The sequence below is a fragment of the Pristiophorus japonicus genome, chromosome 8 (genome assembly GCF_044704955.1).
Source record: "Pristiophorus japonicus isolate sPriJap1 chromosome 8, sPriJap1.hap1, whole genome shotgun sequence".
NCBI classification, from domain to species: Eukaryota; Metazoa; Chordata; class Chondrichthyes; family Pristiophoridae; genus Pristiophorus; species Pristiophorus japonicus.
The window spans coordinates 7321766-7345779 of NC_091984.1; the positions used below are offsets into that span (position 1 = coordinate 7321766).

Sequence of the window (24014 nt, forward strand, 5' to 3'; positions counted from 1 at the left end):
GGCCTGGTACTGAGTTACAAGCCCACCCTCCCATCCAGTCAGTGTTGGCCAGTGAGAGGGAGGGAAAGGGAAGTGGGAATGGTTGGAACAATGAAGGAGGAAGAAGGGAGAAGGTTACAAATAAACATCGACAATGATAAAAAGGTCAGTGGAAAGTGAACACCCAGAAACCCAAATACTTCCCACAGACTCTCCCTGTCCCGTGTGTCCGGGACTGAGATTTATATTCCAGCTGGCTTCAGTCAGAAATAAGAAACACATCGTTGAATTATTGATCTTTCCGACCTGTTAATTTCAACTTGTTTTAACTCTCACTGGACATCCTGTCAGCAGAGGCAGTAAATATTTCATTGGGGAGTGTGATGGTGACATTGTTTGCTCAGGGTTCTGACCGACAGTCGATGAGAAACAGATTTGGAGAAATCCCGGAGCTTTTTAAAGGAAAGTTGAACTTTAGGTGTGAGCCATGGCTCAGTGGGCAACACTCTCACCTCTGGGTCAGAAGGTCGTGGGTTAAAGCCCCAGTCCCATAGTTATGCTCTTCCACACAATTGGAAACGCTCTCTCTGTTTCTATATCAAAACCTGTCATCATTTTAATGACCTCTATTAGGTCACCCCTAGCCTTATATTTTCAAGCAAAAAGAGACGCAACCTGTTCATCTTTTCCTGATTGGTGTATCCTCGCATTTTATCCTTGTAAATCTTCTCTGCACCCTCTCCCATGCCTCTCTATCCTTTTTTATAATATGGCGACTAGAACAGTACGCAGTGCTCCAAGTATGGTCCAGCCAAGGTTCGATACAAGTTTAGCATAAATTTACTACTTTTCTATTCTATCCCTCGAGAAATAGACCCTAATACCTGTTTTTTTAAATGGCCTTGTTAAAATGTGTCGCAGCTTATAGTGATTGATGTATTTGTACTCCGAGATCCTTTTGTTCCTCTACACCATCCAAACTATTGCCCTCCAAGTAATAAGTGACCTCCCTATTCTTCTTACTAAATTGTAATACGTCACGTTTATCTGTGTTGAATTTGATTTGCTAATTATATTCCCATTCTGCATGTGTATTAATGTCTTCCTGTAATTTGTTGCAGTCCTCCTCAGAATTAACTATCTCCCCACATCTCACCCACCCCCTCCAATTTGATGGCGTCCGCAAATTTAGAAATTGTGTTTTGATTCCAAAGTCTAAATCGTTAATATAAATTATGAACAACAGTGGTCCCAGTACTGATCCTTGATGAACTGTGAATAGTTACCTTTTACCCTACTCTCTGCTTTCTTTCTTGAAGCCAGCTAGCGAACCATTCTGCTACTTGTCCCCTGACTCCACATTCTCTGACCTTATTCATTAGCCTACATTATCGAAGGCCTTTTGAAAATCTAGATAATTTACATCTGCTCAATTACCCTTGTCTATTCTCTCATTACCTCTTCAAAAAAATAAATGAGGTTGGTCAAGCAAGACGTTCCCTCTGAAAATCCATGCTGACTATTCATTATTATATATTTGGCTTCAAGATTTTGCTATATTTTCTCCTTTAGTGGGGATTCCATTATTTTTCCTACCACCGATGTTAAGTTGACTGGTCTATAGTTCCCTGGACATGTTATATCTCCCTTCTTAAATATAGGTATTACTTATCAATCCACCAGCCCTCTGGCACGACACCTCTTTCCATCGAATTATTAAATATGTGTAGTAAGGTCACTGCTATCTCATCCCTGGATTCTTTAAAATGCGTGGATGTAATCCATCTGGACCGGGGTCTTTCCTCTGAGTTTGCTAAGTTTATTTAATGTAGCCCCTCTATTTATTTTAAATGTAATTATCTCATTACTAATCTCAGCATCCAATATCATGTCCATTTGGAGATGGAGCAAAGTCAGCTCACTGGGTATCAGAATGCTGAGAATGGCCACAAGCCCTCCAGAGCTGCTCCCCAAGTGGATGCAGACAGAAGCAGGAAGGAGCCAGTTTGCAATGTGCCCAGTGGCTCCTCTCAATCCCAGAGCCTGAGCTCGAAGCTTGACATGAAATGCTGCTCCATCTCGGCAGCATTCGGGAGGCCAGTGGTTGCACGGTCAGCCTGGAGCTTTCTCGGGAGGCTCAGTAACTGGGCTTTGTCCCAGTGAGAAGGAGCCTGTGACTGAGAGCCTCAGCTGGGAGTCTACACTAATCTGCACTTGCCCATCACTCTCTCGCTCCCAGCCCCTCACATTGTCCCCGACAATTGTTCAGCGCAGCGACCCAATGGGGCAGTGACCGAGTGACTGAGAGAGAAAGGGAGGCTCGGGCAGCTTTATCCAGAGTGGGAACAGCATCAAGGGCACATTTGCTTATGGACAACCCATTTCAGCAGGCAGGCTCGAGGTGTCAGCCTTGGCTCAGTGGGAACACTCTCATTCTCTCCACACACTCCAGCACATAATCCAGGCAAACACTCCCAGTTCACTACTGAGAGAGCGCATATTGTCGGAGAGGCAGTACTGAGGGAGCGCCGCATTGTCAGAGGATCAGTGCTGAGGGAGCGCCGCACAGTCGGAGGGGCAGTACTGAGGGAGCGCTGAACTTTCGGAGGGGCAGTACTGAGGGAGCGCTGCACTTTCGGAGGGGCAGTACTGAGGGAGTGCTGCAATGTCTGAGAGTATTCAAAGTCATAAACAAAAGGGAAATAATGTCCCCAAACACTGGGCTCCAATTCCAGTCCATGTGGAATGGCTCGAATCTAAAGAGCAAATCATTGTCTGTAATCAGCAACAAGCAAATTTTAAATCTGCCAATAAATCTTCAACAAGCTGTTGAGCAAGTGCCAAACGTTAAACTGAGATAAAAGGGCCCAGTGGAGCCATTCTGAACCCGGCGAGTGACTTTTTACAATGTAATATCTGAAATGTCAGATAAAGGGGCTTTGATGGGAATTCCTAGAAACTAGGAAATATTCTGCAGGAGTTCCCGAGAGGTCAAGAAGAGATTCTCTGGAACAAGAAATAAATGATGATTAATGTCCCTGTCTATAGCACCATTGACTGAAATATTGTCAGGACACAATCTCTCTTCTATTTTATTGTAAAAGCTTCGAACCCTCGATGTAAAATAAACTCCGAGCAAAGTGGATCATTTCTCAGCTGTGGTCAGTCAAGGTCACAGGTCAGACTTCAACAGCACTTTCACCTTATTTCATGCTTCACATATATTTAGAATGCCCCCTTTTCTCACCCCTATTGTCAGGTGTGAGTCATGGGTCAGTGGGCAGCACTCTCCCCTCTGGGTCAGAAGATCATAGGTTCAACTCCCACTCGAGACATTAGCCCATAATCCCAGCTGACACTCCCAGTGCAGTACTGAGGCTGGAGCGCTGCACTGTTGAAGGGGCAGTACTGAAGGAGTCATCATCATCATAGGCAGTCCCTCGGAATCGAGAAAGACTTGCTTCTACTCTTAAAATGAGTTCTTGGGTGGCCAATACGAACAGTCCAATACGAGAACCACAGTCTCTGTAACAGATGGGACTGGTTTGCTGCACGCTCTTTCCGCTGTCTGCGCTTGATTTCTGCATGCTCTCGGCGATGAGACTCGAGATGCTCAGCGCCCTCCTGGATGCACTTCCTCCACTTTGGGCGGTCTTTGGCCAGGAACTCCCAGGTGTCAGTGAGGATGTTGCAATTTATCAGGGAGGCTTTGAGAGTGTCTCTGTAACGTTTCCTCTTCCCACCTTTGGCTCGTTTGCCGTGAAGGAGTTCCGAGTAGAGCGCTTGCTTTGGGAGTCTCGCATCTGGCATGCGAACAATGTGGCCTGTCCAGTGGAACTGATCAAGTGTGGTCAGTGCTTCAATGCTGGGGATGTTGGCCTGGTCGAGGATGCTAATGTTGGTGCATCTGTCCTCCCAGGAAATATTTAGGATCTTGCGGAGACATCGTTGGTGGTATTTCTCCAATGACTTGAGGTGCCTACTGTACATGGTCCATGTCTCTGAGCCATACTGAGGTAGTACTCTGGAAGTGGTGCACAGTCGGGGGGGGGGGGGGCAGTACTGAGGGAGTGGTGCACTGTCGGGGGGGCAGTACTGAGGCAGGGCTACACTGTCATAGGGGCAGTACAGAGGGAGCGCTACTCTGTCGGGGGGGCAGTACTGAGGGAGTGCTACACTGTCTGAGGAGCAGTACTGAGGCAGGGCTACACTGTTGGGGGGGCAGTACTTCCTGCTTGAATCCCCTCTTCTCTCTGAATGCCCCACACATACCCTTGAAGCCCTTGCCCTCCTCCCTCCACCCTTCTTCACACCCTCTCCTACCTCCCCCTCCCCTCCCCCCTCCCCCAAACGGCCCTGACCCAGGACACTTGCTGCAGGAGCATTTATTGTTGCCCAATGGAAAGGGACGATTCCTTTGCTGGATCTTAGGACACTTTCCCGAGCCGGAAACTCCGATTCTTTGATGCAGCAAATTGCAGTTACAGAGAAATCTGTGCCCAGAAAAATCAGACCCAGAAAATGGTCTCATTGCTTCCATCGCTGGGAGTTTCACAGTGACAGATATATTCACCAACACAAACTGCGATTCATACACAAACTACATCGCAAGTTGTGGCATTGCAAGAAAATAACTTAATCTTCATACAAAAGAATCAATAAACGTACTGACGCTCCGATCGCTGCTCAGGATTATTCCCACATGGGACTGATGCGGCCCCCATGGATAGACCAGGATAGGAGCGAGATTTCAGGAGGAGGGGATCGGGGGAAGCGATTACACAAAAACCCAGTGACCAGGATCACACAGCAACACTCACTGAAGCCCAGGCTGTAGGCCGCTCGAAGTCCTCCTCACATTCACTCAGGTCACAGTGCACCGAGAGAGAGGCCTGGTCCCCATTCAGCAACCCTCGCAGGGAGAGAGAGAGAGAGTGAGGGAAGGGAGAGAGTGAGGGGAGGGAGATAGAGAGTGAGAGAGGGACAAAGTGAGTGAGGGAGAGTGGGAGGGAGGGATGGAGGGAGTGAGTGAGGGACAGAGGGCGAGGAGGAGGGAGAGGGAATGGAAGGAGAGAGTGAGGGGGATAGGAAGGGAGAGTGTGAGGGAGGGAAGGGGAGAGGGAGGGTGGGAGTGAGCGAGGGAGTTAGATAGGGAGGGCGGGAGAGGATGTGAGTGAGTGAGGGAGGGAGTGAGTGAGTGCTGCACTGTCGGAGATGTCATCTTTCGGATGAGACGTTAAACTGAGACCCCTCTCAGGTGGTGTAAAAGATCCCATTTCACTATTCGAAGAAGAGCAGTTGAGTTCTCCCCGGTGTCCTGGCCAATATTTATCCTGCACTAACATCACTAGAACAGATTGTCTGGCCATTATCACATCGCTGTTTGTTGAAAAAGTCCTCCATTGTCTGTGAGGCGCTTTGGGCCGTCCTGAGGTGGTGACAGGCGCTGTAGAAATGCAAGTCCTTTCTTTCTGTCTTTGTCCCAAAGCTGGACATGGGCCGAGCGGCTGGCGATTACAGAATGAATATTAGCAGCTGCCTCGGCCCCGCGGGGAGTGCGAGAGTTCAGTCCCCACTGACTGCCCATTCCTTCCGGGCTCTCAGATCCAGTCGGGCTGGGTGGGCTCCGGCCTCGGTTCCAGTTTGCCTTTCCCGGGGGGCGGGGGTGGGGGAGGAGAGCGTGTTTTACCGGCGACGCAGTAAACGCTGGATTCTCCTGCAGTCTTCTCAGCTTCCCGTGAGAGACCATGGCGCTGGAGGCCGGTCAGAGTGGCGGGCGGCCGTTAGCGGCAGTTAGCAGCACAGTCAGTGACAGCAGCACCTGGTGTAAGGTGGGGTCCCGCGGGGATTGGGAGACACACCCTCCCACTCCCTCCCCACACTGGCCTTTCTCACACAGGAGCCCAGTGTAGGGAGCGGGGCACACACACCTCCCATTGTCCTCACACACTCCTCCGTTCTCACACCGCGTCAGCAAGTTATCGCACACGCCCGCTGCAAGAGGCCAGAGAAAAGAAAGGTCAGCTCATTGAAAATCTCCCCAGGTTACAGATTGTTCCAACCGTCGCCGCTCCCAGGCTCGCACTGTCACAGTAACATTTTATTAGAGAAACATCCAGAAACCGAGAATATAACAAAGAATAGTCAGCCCGGGTTCCAAAAGGGAAAATTAAGAGGTGAGGAAAGAAGTGAAGAAACAATTAGGAAAGAGGAAGTAGAGAATTCAATGATCACAGAATATCAAAAGCAACAGTAAAGTATTCGACAGACACATAAATAACAAAATGGGAATGAGGATCGGGAGAGGGCCACTGAGGGACACACACGATAAACTCACAGGTAATGACAGCGAAATTGCAGAAATATTCAATAATTACTTTGCCTCAGCATTTACCAGTGACACTAACATGGTGGACATGACATTAGAAGAAGAGATCAAAAAGTTATAAAGAGATTTAAGATAGAAAGGGTGAGATAAATGATAAACTGATCAAACTTAGAGACGATAAAACCCCTGGTCCAGATGGATTGTATCTGCGCATTTTAAAAAGAAGTTGGGGAAGAGATAGCAGATATATAAAGATTCATTAGAAAAGGGATAGTGCCTGAGGACTGGTGGACAGTTAATGTGCTTCCTATATATAAAAAAGGAGATAGAACAAGTCCAGGGAACTATAGACCAATTAGCTTAACTTCGGTGGTAGGAAAGATAATGGAATCTTTACTCAAAGATGTGATAGAAAAACATCTAGACACTGAAAATATAATAAAGAATAGTCAGTACGGATTCCAAAAGGGAAGGTCATGCTTGGCCAACCTTATTCAATTCTATGAAGAAGAACCAGAAAGAGTCGATAAAGGTAATGTAGTAAATATAATATATTTGGAATTTTGTTTACGCAGCGCGTTGTTGTGATCTGAAATTCGTTGCCTGAAAGGGCGGTGGGAGCAGATTCAATAGTAACTTTCAAAAGGGAATTGGATAAATACCTGAGAGGAAAAAATTAGCAGAGCTATGGGGAAAGAGCGGGGAGTGGGACTAATTGGATAGATCTTTCACAAAGCCAGCATGGACATAATGGGCCGACTGGCCTCCTCCTGTGCTGTGTGATTCTATGAAACTCCCCTCACTGAACTCCAGACTTCCCTTTGTGAGGAACAGTGCCACTAATTGTGTGGCAGATGATGGGAGAGTCCAGGAGGGTTCACTCGCTAAAAGCCTCTGTGTTTCCCCCCACGGTATCTCTGCTATCGGATACTCTGCTGACCCTGACACACAGAAGCCGGGGCCGAGTGAGGGGAGGGGCTGGTGCTGGAATGGTTACTTACCTCGACAGCCTCCGTGCCAGTAATATCCGGGCAGGCACTTGTCACACTTGGGCCCCGTCACCCCCTTCTTGCACTCACAATATCCCGTGTCATTACAGCGATGGTGGAGCGAGCCATCAGGGTGACACTCACAGTCTGCAGAAACAAGACAAGACACACATTGCACATGGCTGTTCCCAATAAAACACAGCGACACAACCTCAGCGACAGGAATGAGTGCGAGCCAGGACAAGGGAGGCTCAGACTGTGGGGGTGGAACAAGTCTCCAACACTTTACAAACAGTTTCAATCCTCCACATACTGACTGCACACGGCCTGTGTTCCACTCCCTGGGGCAACTGCACAGAATTAATGCAGGTTAACAAGGCCAGAAAAAGCAAACCCAGCACTGCTTCATCACTACACAATAGAATTGACAAGCACAGAACTGATGGTTAAACTTGTATCGAATCTTGGTTAGACTGCACTTGGAGCACTGTGCACAGTTTTGGTCTCCATACTATAAGAAAGATATAGAGGCACTGGAGAAGGTGCAAAGAAATATTTACAAGGATGGTACCAGAACTGAGAGGTTATACCTGTCAGGAAAGGCTGAACAGGCTGGGGCTCTTTTCTCTGGGAAATTGATATTGACGGGTGACCGAATACAGGTCTTTAAGATCATGAAAGGTTTTGATAGGGGAGACGTAGAGGAGATGTTTCCACTTGTATGGGAGAGACCAGAACTAGGGACCATAAATATAAGATATTCATTAATAAATCCAACAGGGAATTCAGGAGAAACTTCTTTACCCAGAGAGCGGTGAGAATGTGGAACTTGCTACCATCGGGAGTGGTTGAGGCGAATAGCAGAGATACATTTAAGGGGAAGCTGGATAAACACATGAGGGAGAAAGGAATAGAAGGATATAGTGATAGGGTGAGATAAAGAGGGGTGGGAGGAGGCTCGAGTGGAGCATAAACACCACATGGACCTGTTGGTCCGAATGGCCCGTTTCTGTGCCGTACATTCTGTGGAATTGTGTGTGTGGAAAATGTGAGGAGATGAGGAAATGGAGAGAGAGGATTGTTGGTGGATACTGGGGTGGGGAGGGGCAACATTGAGCAGAGGCGAGCGACACTGTTACGATGCAGGATGGTTGTTTACTGAGAGTACAAACAACATACACATTCCTGAAAAACACTGGAGCCAGGGAGGCAATGATTATATCGTCAAAACACAGCACTTTCAATTTACCTCGACAAAGCAAGGGCCAGGCCTCTTCACTAGGGGAAGCCTGGACTAGGCCTCATCGCTGGGGAAAGGTTGGACCATGCCTCATCGCTAAGGAAAGATTGGGTCGGGGTCTAGTCACTGGGGTAACGTTGGGTCAGGGCCCAGTCACTGGGGTAAGGTTGGGTCAAGGCCCAGTCACTGGGGTAAGGTTGGGTCAGGGCCTAGTCGCTGGGGAAAGGGGAGCTGATTTCTGACACCCCTTTGCTCAGCCCTATTGAAGGTATTTTCTTTGTTTGTTTATCTTGTATTGGACTGAACGCAGAAGGGTGAAGGAAGGAGGTGAGAGCAGAGAATGTAACAGGAACTGACCTAGACAAACGTTGTGGTGGTCCAGCTGTGCTGAAGGGTTTCGGTGGTAGCCTAACCGGCATAACTGGCAGTGCCGGCCTCGAGTGTTGTGCTGACAGCTTACGCAAATAGCGGTGGTGAGCAGCTCGAGGTAACTGCACCGGTTCGAGTGGCCGTAGCATTCGCAGGCTGGCAAGGGAAAGACAGAGAGTGTAGACGGGATGTAGTCGGGACACAGATGGGATGCAGATGGGACACAGACGGGACGCAGACAGTGAGAGGGTCACATGCTGCAACAATGAGAGGTTGGGAGGAAATGGCTGGAATGGGAGAGACAGAACACTGAGGCGTTTAGCAGTGAGGGGAGAACAGCAAACTCCGGCTAATTACGGTTTGCATTCAATCAGGCAAATGGCAATGGATGGTCCCAATCCCAGGTTTGTAGAATCCTGTGCCAGGGTTTATACTGTACTGCCAAGTTAGGGGCCTTTCAATTGTGGCTCAGTGGACAGCAGTCTCGCCTCGGAGTCAGAAGGTCGTGGGTTCAAATCCAACTCCACAGACTTGAACCCATAATCCAGACTGGCACTCAAAGTGCAGTACTGAGGGAGTGCTGCACTGTCGGAGGGGCAGTACTGAGGGAGTGCTGCTCTGTTGGTGGGGCATTACTGAGGGATTGCTGCACTGTCGGAGGGGCAGTTCTGAGGGACCATTATATAAATGCAATCCTTGCTTTCTCTTCCTGCTCTGAGCCAGTCACTTTGTTTGCAAGCTCCTACCTTACTCTGGGTTCACGACCTCTAGTGATGAGATTCGTGGCCGTGTGAGATGGAGCTTTGGGTCAGCTGCATGTGTCAGGGAAAATCAGCAATTATTGATCCCAGCTGAAGAACAACGCGCGGGCTTCTCGGCCTTTTGGCTAAGATCAAGTGTAGTATCTGTTCATATCAGTAGGAGGTGGGTGGGGTGGCTTGACCCATCCACCTCCACGGAGGTGTGTGGGGGGCCTGACCCATCCACCTCCATGGCACGAACCTGGTATTGCAGTACTTCCAGGAACGGTGCAGTGGCTCTAGGCCTTTTGGCTAAGAGCATTGGTGCAGAGTGATCCTTGATGTGTGCAAGGTGACCTCTGGCGTTTGTGATTTGACAAAGAATTGGAAAGATTGGCAACGAAAATTTGAACAGAACATCTGTAATGTGCACACATCGAGGGGAGACTGTCCGGGACTGCAAGAGGGTCCGAGAGACAAGCATGCAGACATTTCCATCTCCATCTCACCACCATTCAGACAGAGACTGATACCGAGACATGGGAGGAGATATTGGGACAGGTGACCAAAAGCTTGGTCAATTAGGTAGGTTTTAAGGAGTTTCTTAAAGGAGGAGAGAGAGGTAGAGAGGATTAGGGAAGGAATTCCAGAGCTGAGGGCTCGACAGCTGAAGGCACGGCCGTCAATGATGGGCGATAGGAGTGAGAGATGCTCAAGGGCCAGAATCGGAGGAATGCAGAGTAGGGCAGGAGGAGATTACAAAGTTAGGGAGGATTGTAGGGCTTGAGGAGGTTACAGGGATAGGGAGGGGTGTATGTTGGGAGTAGGTTACAGAGATAGGGAGGGGTGTAGGGTAGGAGGAGATTACAGATTTAGGGAGGATTGTAGGGCTTGAGGAGGTTATAGGGATAGGGAGGGGTGTAGGGCGGGAGGAGGTTACAGAGATAGCTAGGGGTGTAGGGTGGGAGTAGGTTACAGAGTTAGGGAGAGGTGTAGGGTGGGAGGGGGTTACAGAGATAGGGAGGGGTTCAGGGTGGGAGGGAGTTACAGATATATGGAGGGCTGAGACCACAGAGGGATTTGAACGCGAGGATGAGAATTATAAATTGGAGATGTTGCTGGACCAGGAGCCAATGTCGGCTCAATCAATCGCTTCTCTGGTTCTGCTCACTGCCAGGGCCGTCGCTCAAAGTGGATCGGTCGCTAATTAGCGGTAATCTGGTCCGCGGAGCGAGGGTTTAATGGGGTGAGGACGGTGACAGGTTATTGTGGGATTTGGGTACATTTGAGTAGGTTGAGGGTGTGAAAGGCAAACTGTGCAATGCAGGATGTGACTGAATTATTATTCAGCATGACTGAATCCAGCAACAAGACACTCAGTAATTCAGTGCAACATGGAGATTCATTGCCAGGCATTAGAACTTGTTTATCGTCAGTTCAGCTTGTGTCGGTGATAAAAGTTTTGAGTGTCTGTTTCCACTGTAGGTTCTGGCTGTACCTGGGCAGGAAAGGGGCAGGATTGGGGTCAAAGTGTAATGTTTCATAGAAGCCCGGGGTGCCCCAGACCCCCAATCACAGTCTCTGTGGGGAGTTATGGTCACTCCCGGTCAGTATGGGGAGTTATGGTCACTCCCGGTCAGTATGGGCAGTTATGGTCACTCCCGGTCAGTATGGGGAGTTATGATCACTCCCGGTCAGTATGGGGAGTTAAGGTCACCCTGCCCCCAGTCACTCTGGGTGTTGGTTTGGGAGTTCAATGTGGAGAATGGTTTGGAATGACACGGACAGCATGCAAAGGGTTAAATAAACGGGAACAAGTTGATGCAAAATCTGGGAACAAAGGGGAACAGATTGAGACCGAGACACTTACCCAGTTCCCATTTATGTATCTGGGATAACGGGATTATAACAGGTCCCCATTGATCTCGGCCTCAGCAACCAATCGGCTTTCTACAAATCTTCCCTCCACTTCCCACTGAACGTTCTCACTGAGACAGAGTTAAGAAGCACTTTCCTCTCAGCTAAGATGTGCGTCGTATATATTACATCTTCCCTGCTTCATATCTTCTTCCCCGCTTGAGGAGATTATACTTTACCCCATAGATACCGGACACACGGCCTCCTGATCCCAGCCCTGCTCACACCCACACCCGTTCACGCTCAGACCCTGTTCACATCTACACCTGTTCACACTCAGACACTGCTCACACCTACACCTGTCCCTCGATCAGTGGGCGATGAGGGAGGTTTGAGGGGAGCGGTTTGTTCCTGATGCAGAAATGGGCTCTGGGTCAGCAGGTCACAGGTCACAGGTCAGAGAGCATAGATCCTACTTACGGCCAATCACAACGGTGTCAGGGTGGCCTGGAGAGGGAAATGGAAACAATGAGAGTTAGAAAGACGTCTGATTAACAATCTTTATCGATAAATATACTAATACAACACACGGAGTGTTCATGAGATCGACATCACTCAAACTCACGAACAAAGACCTCATCGGGCTGCATCCTCTGAGCACTCACACCAGCCCTATGTGAGACCAGGTAGAGTTACTGAAGTGCTCCCATAAGGTGAGCATGCGGTTAGTGCGTGGGTACGCTCCCACTATGTGCGAATAGTGTGTAAGTACGCAGGGTTAATACGTAAGGGCGTCAGTCATCACAGAGACCCCTCTCCCACTGCCCAGTCATGTCACTATCTGGATATTGATCTCAGGACATTCCACACACAGCAGTGGCCACAGATGTCCCTCACAACCTTCACTTCCTGATCTGCTTCAGATATTGATTACACAGAGGCTTATTCTCCTCTCACCCTCCCCAGCTGTTCCCCAGATGTTCATCCAGCCATTAACATTCCATTCTCACATCAGTCTACACCTCAGTGCTGGCTCTGTATCTGTAGGTGTGTCCGGAGTGAGCTTCCATCAAATTGAACCACTGCGGCTATTCTAACCTCACCCTCTACATAATGCCAGTGATTCCCCCTCACTCACTGACCCCGACATTACATTGATAGAGGGCTTCAAAATCAGGAAGAGTTTCGATAGAGTAATGAGAATCTGTTTCCAGTGGCAGGAGGGTCGGGAACCAGAGGTCACAGATTGAAGGTGATTGGCAAAAGGACCAGACGGGAGGTGAGGAGAGTTTATTTACGCAGCAAGTTGTTGTGATCTGGAATGTGCTGCCTGAAAGGGCGGTGGGAGCAGATTCAATCGTAACTTTCAAAAGGCTGTGGGGAAAGAACAGGAAGTGGGACTAATTGGATCATTCTTTGTTCTTTCTTTCCTTCTCTATATCTCTTCCATTCTCTCATTCTTACTTTCTTTCTCTTCTCTCTCTCTCACTTTCTTTCTCTTCTCTCTCTCTCACTTTATTTCTTTGTCTCCCACTTTCTTTATTTTCCTTTGTTCTCATTTTCTTTATCTCTCACTCTTTTTCCCCTCACTTCTCGCCCCCCCCCTCCTTCCATCTCTCTCTCTCTCTCTCCCCGTCTCTCTCCCTTTCTCCCTGTCTGCACCCCCCCCCCCCACCCCCTGCTCAGTGTGGAGCTGTGGACACGGACTCTATTTCTGTCCCTGGCTTTGTCCAATCTCCCGTTGTGAGCCTCTGTTCCCACATTAACACAATCACAGACACCCATGGGGCTGTATTTTGGAGTCGATGTGTTGTCGGGAGTTGGGCTGAGAATGAAATGGGAAGGGAATCTAGCGCCGGTACTGGGCCGGGCCGGAGCAGCTCTGGTTACTCACAGACATTGGCCGTCCCTTTGGGGATTGGGAGGTACGAGCCCGCTCTCCACACTCGGCCTTGAAAGCCTTTCTTGCATCTCCCGCAGTCCGGCCCCGTCGTGTTGTGCTCGCACTCGCAACTCAGCTTCCCCTTCTCCCAGATACAGTTGTTGGCGTGAAGATTGCACTTACACCTGGCAAAAAACAAGGGCAAGCTGGTTTCAAATAAGCTGAGCAGCTGGGTTAGACTGGGGACTGCCCGCTCCGGGAGTCCGCTCTCCCTTTCCCAGCTTCGCTCTGCAAACACCAACATTTTTCTCCCAATTATTGCATTTCAAACCAGGCGGCAGGACAGTTTCTGGGTGTGTTTCCGCTGATTGACGATCAGATTCTGGGCAGCAACAAGAATAAGTTAGGAGAGAGTTTCTGATCAGCTCCAACGTTCCAGGTCCCTCAAATAAAGAGTTTGCATTTATGTAGCGCCTCTCAAAACCCTCAGCATCTCCCAGCAAAATAGATCATTGGCTGTAAAGCACCTTGGGACGTCCTGAGGACGTGAAAGGTGCTATAGAAATGTAAGTACATTCTTACATTTCTTAACAAAAAAAACAACCAATAACAACCTTCATTTATATAGCACCTTTAACATAGTAAAACACCCCAAGGTGCTTCACAGGAACATAACTCAGACAAAAAGTGACACCCCAACACATATGGAGATATTTGAGCAGGTGACCAAAAGCTTTGTCAAAGAGGTAGGTTTTAAGGAGTGTCTTAAAGGAGGAGAGAGAAGCGGAGAGATTTAGGGAGAGAATTCTGGAGTTTGGAGCTCAGGCAGCTGAAATCACAGCCGCCAATGGTGGGGTGATGGAAATCGGCGACGTACAGGAGGCCAGAATTGGATGAGCGTGGAGATCTCGGAGTGGTGTAGGACTGGAGAAAGTTACAGAGACAGGGAGGGGCAGGCCATGGAGAGATTTGAAGATAAGGACGAAAATTTTAAAATCGAGGCGTTTGCGGGCCAGGCACCAATGTAGGTCAGCAACAACAACAAATGACAACTACAACAACTTGCCTTTATATAGCACCTTTGACACAGTAAAACGTCCCAAGGTGCTTCACAGCAGCCTAAATCAAGCAGAATTTGAGACTGGGACACATGAGGAGGAGACACTCGGAGCAGAGACTGAAAGACTAATAATCTCCACCTTCCCTCTTCTCCTGGCTCAGTCCACACTTTCCCCATTTTCACCCAAACACAAAAGCGGCCGGATTGTCCCCAGGGTTTGCTCAGAAAGGGTTAAACCTGGGAATCTCTTTCAAGGTTTAAAGTGCAACCATTCGATCCCCGCTGGGCGAGGAGCAGCTGGGATTCCAGGTGTAAATGTCCCGTCATTGATGATTGAGGAATCATTCAATATTAATTCTCTTACACTAAACACTCAACCAATACGGACCACCTCTTTTGCTGGCTGTTTATAAACTCTCATTCGTTCATTAGAAGATTTAATTCCCTGTCGTGGTTCCAGTGTTAGTTCACCGTGAGCTACAGGTTCAGATCAGGTGAAGGAGCAACATTCAGCGAGAGAATGAATGGCTTACACAATAAATTACTCGCCTTTTCCACACAAATCCTCAGGAAACGGGACAGGAAAACTGACAGAAGCAGATCTCAGTGATTCAGGATATAAAGAGGAAGCACAGTGTGAGATTTGGGATCAGTGGATAGATTCGCTGATCGACTTTACTCCTGTACAGTCCCACATTCCAAAAAATGAAATAATGGATTTACCCCCACCCCACACAGCAGGAACTCTGCCCCGGTTCCCCCCCCCCTCCCCCAATCGCCAACTCCTCACCCTCTGACCCTGGGAGTGAATCCCACAGCCTCACCACGCTCTGTGTGAAGACCTTTCTCCTGCCCGCTCATCAATCTCACATTTCATCATTCTAAAACAGTTTGAACTTGTATTTCTACAGAGCATTTCACCTCCTCAGGACGTCCCAAAGCGTTTCACAGCCAATGAAGCAATTTTGGCGTGTAGTCTCTGTTGTAATGTTGGAAACTCAGCAGCCAATGTGCGCACAGCAAGCTCCCACAATCTGCAATATTTCCCTCCCTAAATCTCTCCGCCTCTCCCTCCTCTAAGACGCTCCTTAAACCAACATCCTTGAGCAAGCTTTTGGTCTCCTTTCCTAATATCTCCTTCTGTGGCTCTTAATTGTGTCTGATTTATGCTCCTGTGAAGCACCTTGGGCCGTTTCACTATGTTAAAAGGTACTATATAAATGCCAGTTGTTGTTTTTCTGTAAATGCGATTTGGAAAGGCCCAACATGCTGTGACGGTCTCGCTGCCGTGAAGCGTGAGAACGCTGGTCTCGGTGACTCTGTGCTAACAGCATCGAGCTGCTGTTTAACTTACTGCGAAGGTGAAGCTTCACAATCCGCACATTGTACGTTGCACATTCAGCAAATTGGCAGTTCTGGGCTCTGTTTGCTGAACTAAGCAGAAACCCAGACAGTTCCTTGGAGTCACATTAATGGCAGCGTAAACATTTTACTGCTCCTGGTCTCCAATTAGTGTCTGAAGATTCTCCGGGACTAAAAGCTGGAGCGAGCCTCCCAGAAGCTGAGTGCAGAATAATTCGGAGCCCAGGAGATTGTGGTGATGGGCCAATGGGAACTCACTGAGCCAGACTGAATATAGATTGAACACGAAGGGAGCGTTCAGTCACAATTATTCATCAAACCAGGAAGGGCTTTGGTAGAGTAAATAGAGAGACACTGTTTCCCGTGGCAGGAGGGTCGGGAACCAGAGGGCACAGAATGAAGGTCATTGGCAAAAGGACCAGAGGGAGATGAGGAGCGTTTATTTACACAGCGAGTTGGATAAGGAATTGGATAAATACTTGAAGGGAAAGATTTGCAGGGCTATGGGGAAAGAGCGGGGAGTGGGACTAATTGGAGAGACCTTTCACAGAGCCAGCACAGGCCTGATGGGCAGAATGGCCTCCTCCTGTGCGGTCTGATTCTCGGAGTCTCTGACTCCTGATGAGGCTGGAGCTCGGCAGTGTTGAGAGTAAAGGGACAGATTTTGCTCGCTCCGTGCTGCTCGATTGGCTGAACACTGAGCAGGAACTCGCTGACTCATCGCCAGCCAGCCAGCAGGACTGTGAAAGCTCGCTACTGAGCCCATCACCAGGGGCAGGGGGAGCTGGCACAGTGCTGGTCTGTGCACACTGTCATACAGCCATTCAGGGAAGCTCAAACACCCGACACAGGGGCAGCTGACCATGCCGAGTGGGCCGGGGGAGGGATCCCCATCTATCGCTGTAAAACCTCCCAGTTACCCAGCGCTCACATAGGAACAGGAGGAGGCCATTCAGCCCCTCGAGCCTGCTCTGCCATTCAATGTGATCATGGCTGATCTGTGACCTAACTCCATATACCCGCCTTTGCCCCATATCCATTAATACCTCTGGTTATTAAAATCTATCAATCTCAGATTTAAAATTAACAATTGATCTAGCATCAACTGCCGTTTGCGGTAGAGAATTCCAAACTTCTACCACTCTTTGTGTAAAACTGTTTCCCAACATCACTCCTGACAGGACTGGCTCTAATTTTCAGATTTTGCCCCGAGTCCCAGAGTAACCAACCAGTGGAATTAGTGGAAATGGTTTCTCTCTATCTACCCTTTCAGTTCCCTTTAATAAATTGAAACCTTCGATCAAACAACTTCTAAATTCCAGTGAATACAATCCTAGATTTTGTAATCTTTCCTCGTAATTAGATGTTGAGCGTGATAGACTGCCCTTCAGATATTAATTGAGATTGTCACGCCAGCTATTAACTCCTATAAAGTACCCTCCAGATGATAACTGATAGAGTGTCATTGCAGATGTTATCCCTGAGAGTATTCCCCCAGATGTTTGCCTTGTTGGAAGATTGCCAAGATGATAAAATGATAGTATTCCCCGGATGTTGGTCCTGGTTTAATACCTCCTGATGTAGCACTGATAGAATGTCCCGAGAGTGCCCAAGAATGTTGGCCATGTGATTGCCTCCCCAGATGTTGGCCCTGTGAGTGCCCCAGATGTTTCCTTGTGAGTGCCCCCAGCTGTTGGTTCTGTGAGTGCCCCCAGCTGTTGGTTCTGTGAGTGCCCCCAGCTGTTGGTTCTGTGAGTGCTCTTCAGATGTTGCCCTGTGAGTGCTCTTCAGATGTTGCCCTGTGAGTGCCCCCAGATGTTGCCCTGTGAGTGCCCCCAGATGTTGCCCTGTGAGTGCCCCCAGATGTTGCCCTGTGAGTACCCCCAGATGTTGCCATGTGAATGCCCCAGATGTTGGCCCTGTGAGTGACCCCAGATGTTGGCCCTGAGTGGCCCCAGATGTTGGCCCTGTGAGTGGCCCCAGATGTTGGTGCTGTGAATGCCCCAGATGTTGCCCTGTGACTGGCCACAGATGTTGGTGCTGTGAATGCCCCAGATGTTGTCCTGTGAGTGCCCCCCAGATGTTTGCCATGTGAGTGCCCCCCAGATGTTTGCCATGTGAGTGCCCCCCAGATGTTGGCCATGTGAGTGCCCCCCAGATGTTGGCCATGTGAGTGCCCCCCCAGATGTTGGCCCTGTGAGTGCCCCCAGATGTTGGCCCTGTGAGTGCCCCCAGATGTTGCCCTGTGAGTGCCCCCAGATGTTGCCCTGTGAGTGCCCCCCAGATGTTGGCCAGACACGGCTGTCCCTGGGTGCGAAGTGTGGGATCAGCGACTCTGACCAGAAGGGGCGAGGAGCTCTCACCGGCCACGAATGTCCAGGTTGGAGATGGCATAGAAGTATTTGGAGAGGTTGTGCTGGTCAACACTGGTGGCCCCAGTGGCCGGCCGGAGCAGCCTGACCCGCAGGTCGGTCAGGGTGAAGAAGTCCCTCAGGTCCTTGGTGGTGTCCAGCTGGCCGTACAGTGAGGCCATATCGCGGAGACGGGGCCCCCCGAACAGGGCGAAACGCTCCTGGATCTCCAAGCGCACCATCTTGTCCACCTTCCACACGTAGCCCCTGGAGTACTCCTCTGTGCAGATGATGTCCAGCACTGAGGCCGGGCTCAGATCCCGGGCCCTTCTCGGCTCCATCCCAAAGGAGGAGAGGCAGTCGGCCGCGTAGAACTGGTAGGGCTGCCACGTCCGGCCGTGGTCCAGAGACTTCTCCAGGACCATCTGCTCCGGCCGGCCTGACTCGAAGGTGATGACCATGTCCTCGGTCAGCTCAATGGTCTTGCCCCAGGACAGAGTGATGTTGATTAGGAGGGGCTCGGGGAAACTCCTCCAGGAGACGCTTTGCCAAAAGGTGTTGGGAATCCTCCCCTCAGCATCCAGCATCAGCTCGGGCGGGTGTGCGAGCTCGGGCGTGTGTGCGTCACACTCGTTGTTGCACATGTATGGGTTGTCCTGGAAACCGAGACAGGAACAACATGGATTAGATACTGAGTAAAGCTCCCTCTACACTCCCAGAGCAGGTACAGCACGGGTTAGATACAGAGTAAAGCTCCATCTACACTGTCCCATCAAACACGCCCAGGGCAGGTACAGCACGGGTTAGATACGTAGTAAAGCTCCCTCTACACTGTCCCATGAAACACTCCCAGGGCAGGTACAGCACGGGTTAGATACGTAGTAAAGCTCCCTCTACACTGTCCCATCAAACACACCCAGGGCAGGTACAGCACGGGGTTAGATACAGAGTAAAGCTCCCTCAACAGTGTCCCAGCAAACACACCCAGGGCAGGTACAGCACGGGTTAGATACAGAGTAAAGCTCCCAAGACATTCTCCTGGAATCCAGGAATTTCCACGCATTCTACGTTTCTCAAGGATGATAATAAAGCTGTACACGCTCCATTGCACTGCACTGTGTGCTGGACAGTTAGACAGCTGGGTAATTATATCGCTGGAGTGTCAAAGAACGATGTTCGCTGTCGAACTAAAAATAGCTTCATGCCACTGAAATATCCCAGCCTGCTCAGCCTTTCCCAATAGTTATAACCTCTCAGTTCTGGAATCATCCTTGTGAATCTGAAAGGGCAGATTCAATAGTGATTTGGATAAATACTTGAAAAGGAAAGATTTACAGGGCTGTAGGGAAAGAGCCAGAGAGTGGGACTAATTGGATCGCTCTTTCACAGAACCGGCACAGGAACGATGGGTCGAATGGCCTCTTTCTGTGCCATATCATTCGATGATTCAGTGATTCTATCTCAGGATGGTGTGTGACTTGGAGGGGATCTTGGAGCTGATGGTGTTCCCAGGCACCTGCTGCCCTTGACCTTCTAGGTGGTGGAGGTGTCAGGTTTGGGAGGTGCAGCCGAAGAAGCCTTGGTGAGTTGCTGCAGTGGATCCTGTGGATCAGACACACTATGACTCTATCTGACATCGGCACAGAATCAGCCCAACATCCTTTTCCCAATGATCAGACAGCTCGCCTGTTAGACCCCAATCTCCAGCAAGTGGTTGTTGCAGCAATCAACAAAACTAATGCGTGTGATAAAGATGGAGAACGCGGCAAAATACAGAGATCATCGAGATTAATGAATCTACAATTAGCACAGCATTGATGAAAGGCATTGACTAAAGCCGCATAATGGAATAGATTATTGTTAATTCTCTATGTAGAAAGAATTGAGTGAACATTAGTAACAGAATCCGAAAGCTGTGTAAAGTAAGAATGAATAATGGAACAGTGATTATGTGGCTCAGTGCCAATTATTGTCTGAATTTTGCTCCTTTGAAAAGATTTGGGAGGATTTACTACTTTAAAGGCGCTATATAAATGGCAGTTGTTGTTGTTGAAGCAGTAATGAAACATCACCATACAGCCCAGGGAGAGAGAGAGAGAGAGAGACACACAACAGGCTCCTGCTGTGTGTGGCTGCATCAACGCGGGAAGGGAAGATATTTCAATATAAGGATCATATATTACAGAAACTGCTCCCGTGACACTGGAGTGTAACAGAGCATCTTATGAATCATTGTTACTTCGACAAATCCACTCAGCACTTGACATTTATTTCCGGGCTTTAAGTGTTGCTATCGGGGATTAACACTGTGTGGTGTGACTAAGTGCCTGGTGTTATCACTAACTAAAGCCCTCACTATCAGCACGGTTCAGTCCCTGGTTAATGATGTGAATCAGTGTATTATTGAGTACGGAAGATAGTAGCTCCATAAAGTACAACCCCTCAGGCTGCTGTCACTTCCCATCACCCAGTAATCAGGCCCTTTGTTGGGGTTAATTGTCGAGCAGAGTTGCTCAGTTAGGAGGTGAATGATTGGGCCAAGAATACAATAAGCAGCATTTAGTGGGCCAGTGCTGAGCTGAAAGGTTCTCCAGGAATGGCGACAAGACAGAGGCAGCGAGATGATAAAAGGGGTCAGAGATTCACCCCGATACTTGATACTGTCTGAGGGTTAAAGAGACAATAAATCAGCTCCAAACCCCGAGACTTTTACACCAACTCATTGACAAATCCCAACAGCACATGGACATCCTGCTCATTATTGTGACAGATCATTGACTTTTATCATCAACTCCACTATTTTGTGTGATGGTTTGTTTACATAAAAACATAAGAAATAAGAGCAGGAGTAGGCCATTCGGCCCATCGAGCCTGCTCCGCCATTCAATAAGATCAGAGCTGATCATCCACCTCAACACTATCCCCATATCCCTTAATTCTCTTAGTCTCCAAAAATCTATCGATCTCTGTCTTTAATGTACTCAATGACTGAGCCGCCACAGCTCTCTGGGGTACAGAATTCCAAATATTCACAACCCTTTGAGTGAAGACATTTCTCCTCATCTCAGTCCTAAATGGCTGACCCCTTATTCTGAGACTGTGACCCCTGGTTCTAGACTCCCCAGCCAGGGGAAACATCCTCCCTGCATCTACTCTGTAAAGCCCTATAATAATTGTGTATGTTTCAAAGAGGTGGCCTCTCATTTCTCTAAATACTATGGAATAGTCCTAGTCTCCTTAATCTCTCCTCAGAGGACAATCTCCTCATCCCAGGAATCAGTCATCAATTACGTGGGTCAGGGAGAAGGTCCATCTCCCCATGGCCACAGTGGGTCAGGGAGAAGGTCCATCTCCCCACGGCCCACAGTGGGTCAGGGAGAAGGTCCATCTCCCCATGGCCACAGTGGGTCAGGGAGAAGGTCCATCTCCCCACAGCCCACAGTGGGTCAGGGAGAAGGTCCATCTCCCCACGGCCTACAGTGGGTCAGGGAGAAGGTCCATCTCCCCATGGCCACAGTGGGTCAGGGAGAAGGTCCATCTCCCCACGGCCCACCGTGGGTCAGGGAGAAGATCCATCTCCCCATGGCCCACAGTGGGTCAGGGAGAAGGTCCATCTCCCCATGGCCACAGTGGGTCAGGGAGAAGGTCCATCTCCCCATGGCCCACAGTGGGTCAGGGAGAAGCTCCATCTCCCCACGGTCCACAGTGGGTCAGGGAGAAGGTCCATCTCCCCACGGTCCACCGTGGGTCAGGGAGAAGGTCCATCTCCCCATGGCCCACAGTGGGTCAGGGAGAAGGTTCATCTCCCCACGGCAAAGAGGAACGTTTTAAGGAGTGTCTTTTAGGAGGAAAGGCAGAGAGGTTTTGGGATGGAATTCCAGAGCTTGAGGCCCAGGTAGCTGGGGACATAATAATCCGTGGGATCTTAGGTAAAACTGATTCGCTCCCAATCTCGGAGGTGATCATTAACAGATCGGATCCTGTGATTCCCAGATTCGCACTGCTTGCTGTCAGTGCCAATTTCAGAGCCAATTGGTCTGCCCAGCACTGCCAGCATACACAGCAACATTAGCAGATGGATCTGACACGTCAGCAGCCTGTGAGATAAATGCTGGGCGAGCTCCCCTGTTAGTGACGCTCCAGAATATCTTCCCTCGTGTGCTGGAGCCGCCCTGACATTTATCTGCATTGTTTGGTTTCTGGGACTCTGTCTGTGATGGAGAAATATTAACAAAACTGTCCATGGAATGGTGACGTTTCTGCTCCCATTCTCCATCACACAAATCAGTGAAGCAGCCGGCAGCTCATGGGGACAAGGCAGAGGGAGCGGGGCTGACAGCACAGGATTCCGGAGCTGCTGTCGACAGGCGGTGGGAATTAATGAGGGAACAGAAGTCGGTGATTGAACACACTGCACAAAGCTCCTCCCAACAACCCATCACACACCCCGGGAACTCAGACGTTTTGACATTGACATCGCCGCCCTAAGCGAGACCCGGCGGGCAGGGGAAGGACAGTTGAAGGAACATGGTGGAGGTTATACCTTTTTCTGGAAAGGAAAACCAGAGGAAGAACGCCGCCGTCATGGAGTCGGCTTTGCCGTCAAGAATGAGCTGGTCGACTGCCTCAAAGACTCCCCCTGTGGGGTTAACCAAAGCCTCGTGACTATTCGTCTCACCCCATCCCGGAACCAATGCGCCTCAGTCATCATTGCGTACGCCCCTATACTCGATGTAATGGATGAGGCTAAAGAGGATTTTTATTCCAACCTCGAGACATCCTTGTCCCGCATCCCCACGGGTGACAAATTGATCCACCTGGGTGATTTTAATGCCAGGGTTGGCAAAGACACAGCCCTCTGGGGAGGCGTGATTGGCAGAGAGGGGGTAGGGAAAGGGAATTCCAGCGGTACCCTACTCCTGACAAAATGTCTGGAACATGAACTCCTCATTACCAACACCCTGTTCCGCCAGAGGGACAAATACATGGCATCGTGGCAACACCCTCGCTCCAAACACTGGCACCTGCTCGACTATGTCATCATCCGAGCCAGGGATCACAAGGATGTGCGCATCACCCGCGCCATGACAGGAGTTGACGACTGCTGGACGGACCACCGCCTAATCCGATCCATGATGATCGTTATCATAGCCCCAAAGCAGAGGGGACAGCAGAAGCAGTGCCGCAAAAAAGTTAATGCCGGGGCACTGAGAGACTCAGCTAAGAGAGCCCTATGCAGCCAGCGCCTCACAGCCAATCTGGTGTGCCTTGATGGCCCTGAGATGCTGAATCCCCATCACGCTTGGTCTGCCCTCCAGGCCTCTATAACCAGTGCCTGTGAAGAGACACTTGGTCACTCAATCAGAAAACAGCAGGACTGGTTTGATTAAAATCATCAGGAGATCGAAGAACTAATAGATCGCAAGCGCAAAGCATTTCTGAGCCTCAAGCACTCAGGAACTGCAAAACTACATTATAGACAGCTCAAGGCTCAGGTCTGTAATGTCTGTCAGCTTGTAATGTTTGTAGCTCCACACTGTGGATGTGGACATATTGTGTACTGCAACTAGAGTTAATAATAAACAGAACCAGGCATGACGGAAGCTTCCGACAGAGCTGCCTGCCATGTTAGAAGCTGTGTGTGCTGTGTTCTGTGAATATATCACATTTGGCGGCGAGATGGGATTTTTCGGATGATTTAAAGCTGAAATTTTGTTGGTGAAGGATTCAGCCAGTCGACAGAGAGATGTTGGAACCTTCTGTCTTTGGAAAAAGGTACAAAATCCGAGGTAAAATCCAGCACATTGTGTGAACAGCTAGAAATTAAAATGGCAGCAGACGCAGGTGTAATGGGACA

The 24014-nt window shown here is 49.4% G+C and overlaps 1 protein-coding gene and 1 pseudogene across 2 annotated transcripts in view; one reads left to right on the top strand and one right to left on the bottom strand.

Annotated features, from left to right (window-relative positions):
- Positions 1-5743: 5743 nt before the first annotated feature.
- The window catches only part of LOC139268008 (netrin-G1-like), a 45264-nt gene continuing 26993 nt past the window's right edge, over positions 5744-24014 (bottom strand). The window contains exons 2-7 of one of the 2 annotated variants that reach the window (XM_070885973.1): positions 18170-18813; positions 13397-13569; positions 9492-9518; positions 8894-9061; positions 7309-7443; positions 5744-5973 (exon numbers count right to left, since the gene is read on the bottom strand). In XM_070885973.1, the coding sequence (XP_070742074.1) occupies positions 5744-5973; positions 7309-7443; positions 8894-9061; positions 9492-9518; positions 13397-13569; positions 18170-18813 (1377 nt within the window). Of the gene's footprint in view, positions 5974-7308; positions 7444-8893; positions 9062-9491; positions 9519-12399; positions 12420-13392; positions 13570-18169; positions 18814-24014 lie in introns of both variants that reach the window. The other variant, XM_070885974.1, reaches the window with a different exon arrangement.
- On the top strand, positions 9772-9944 carry LOC139269897 (U2 spliceosomal RNA; annotated as a pseudogene).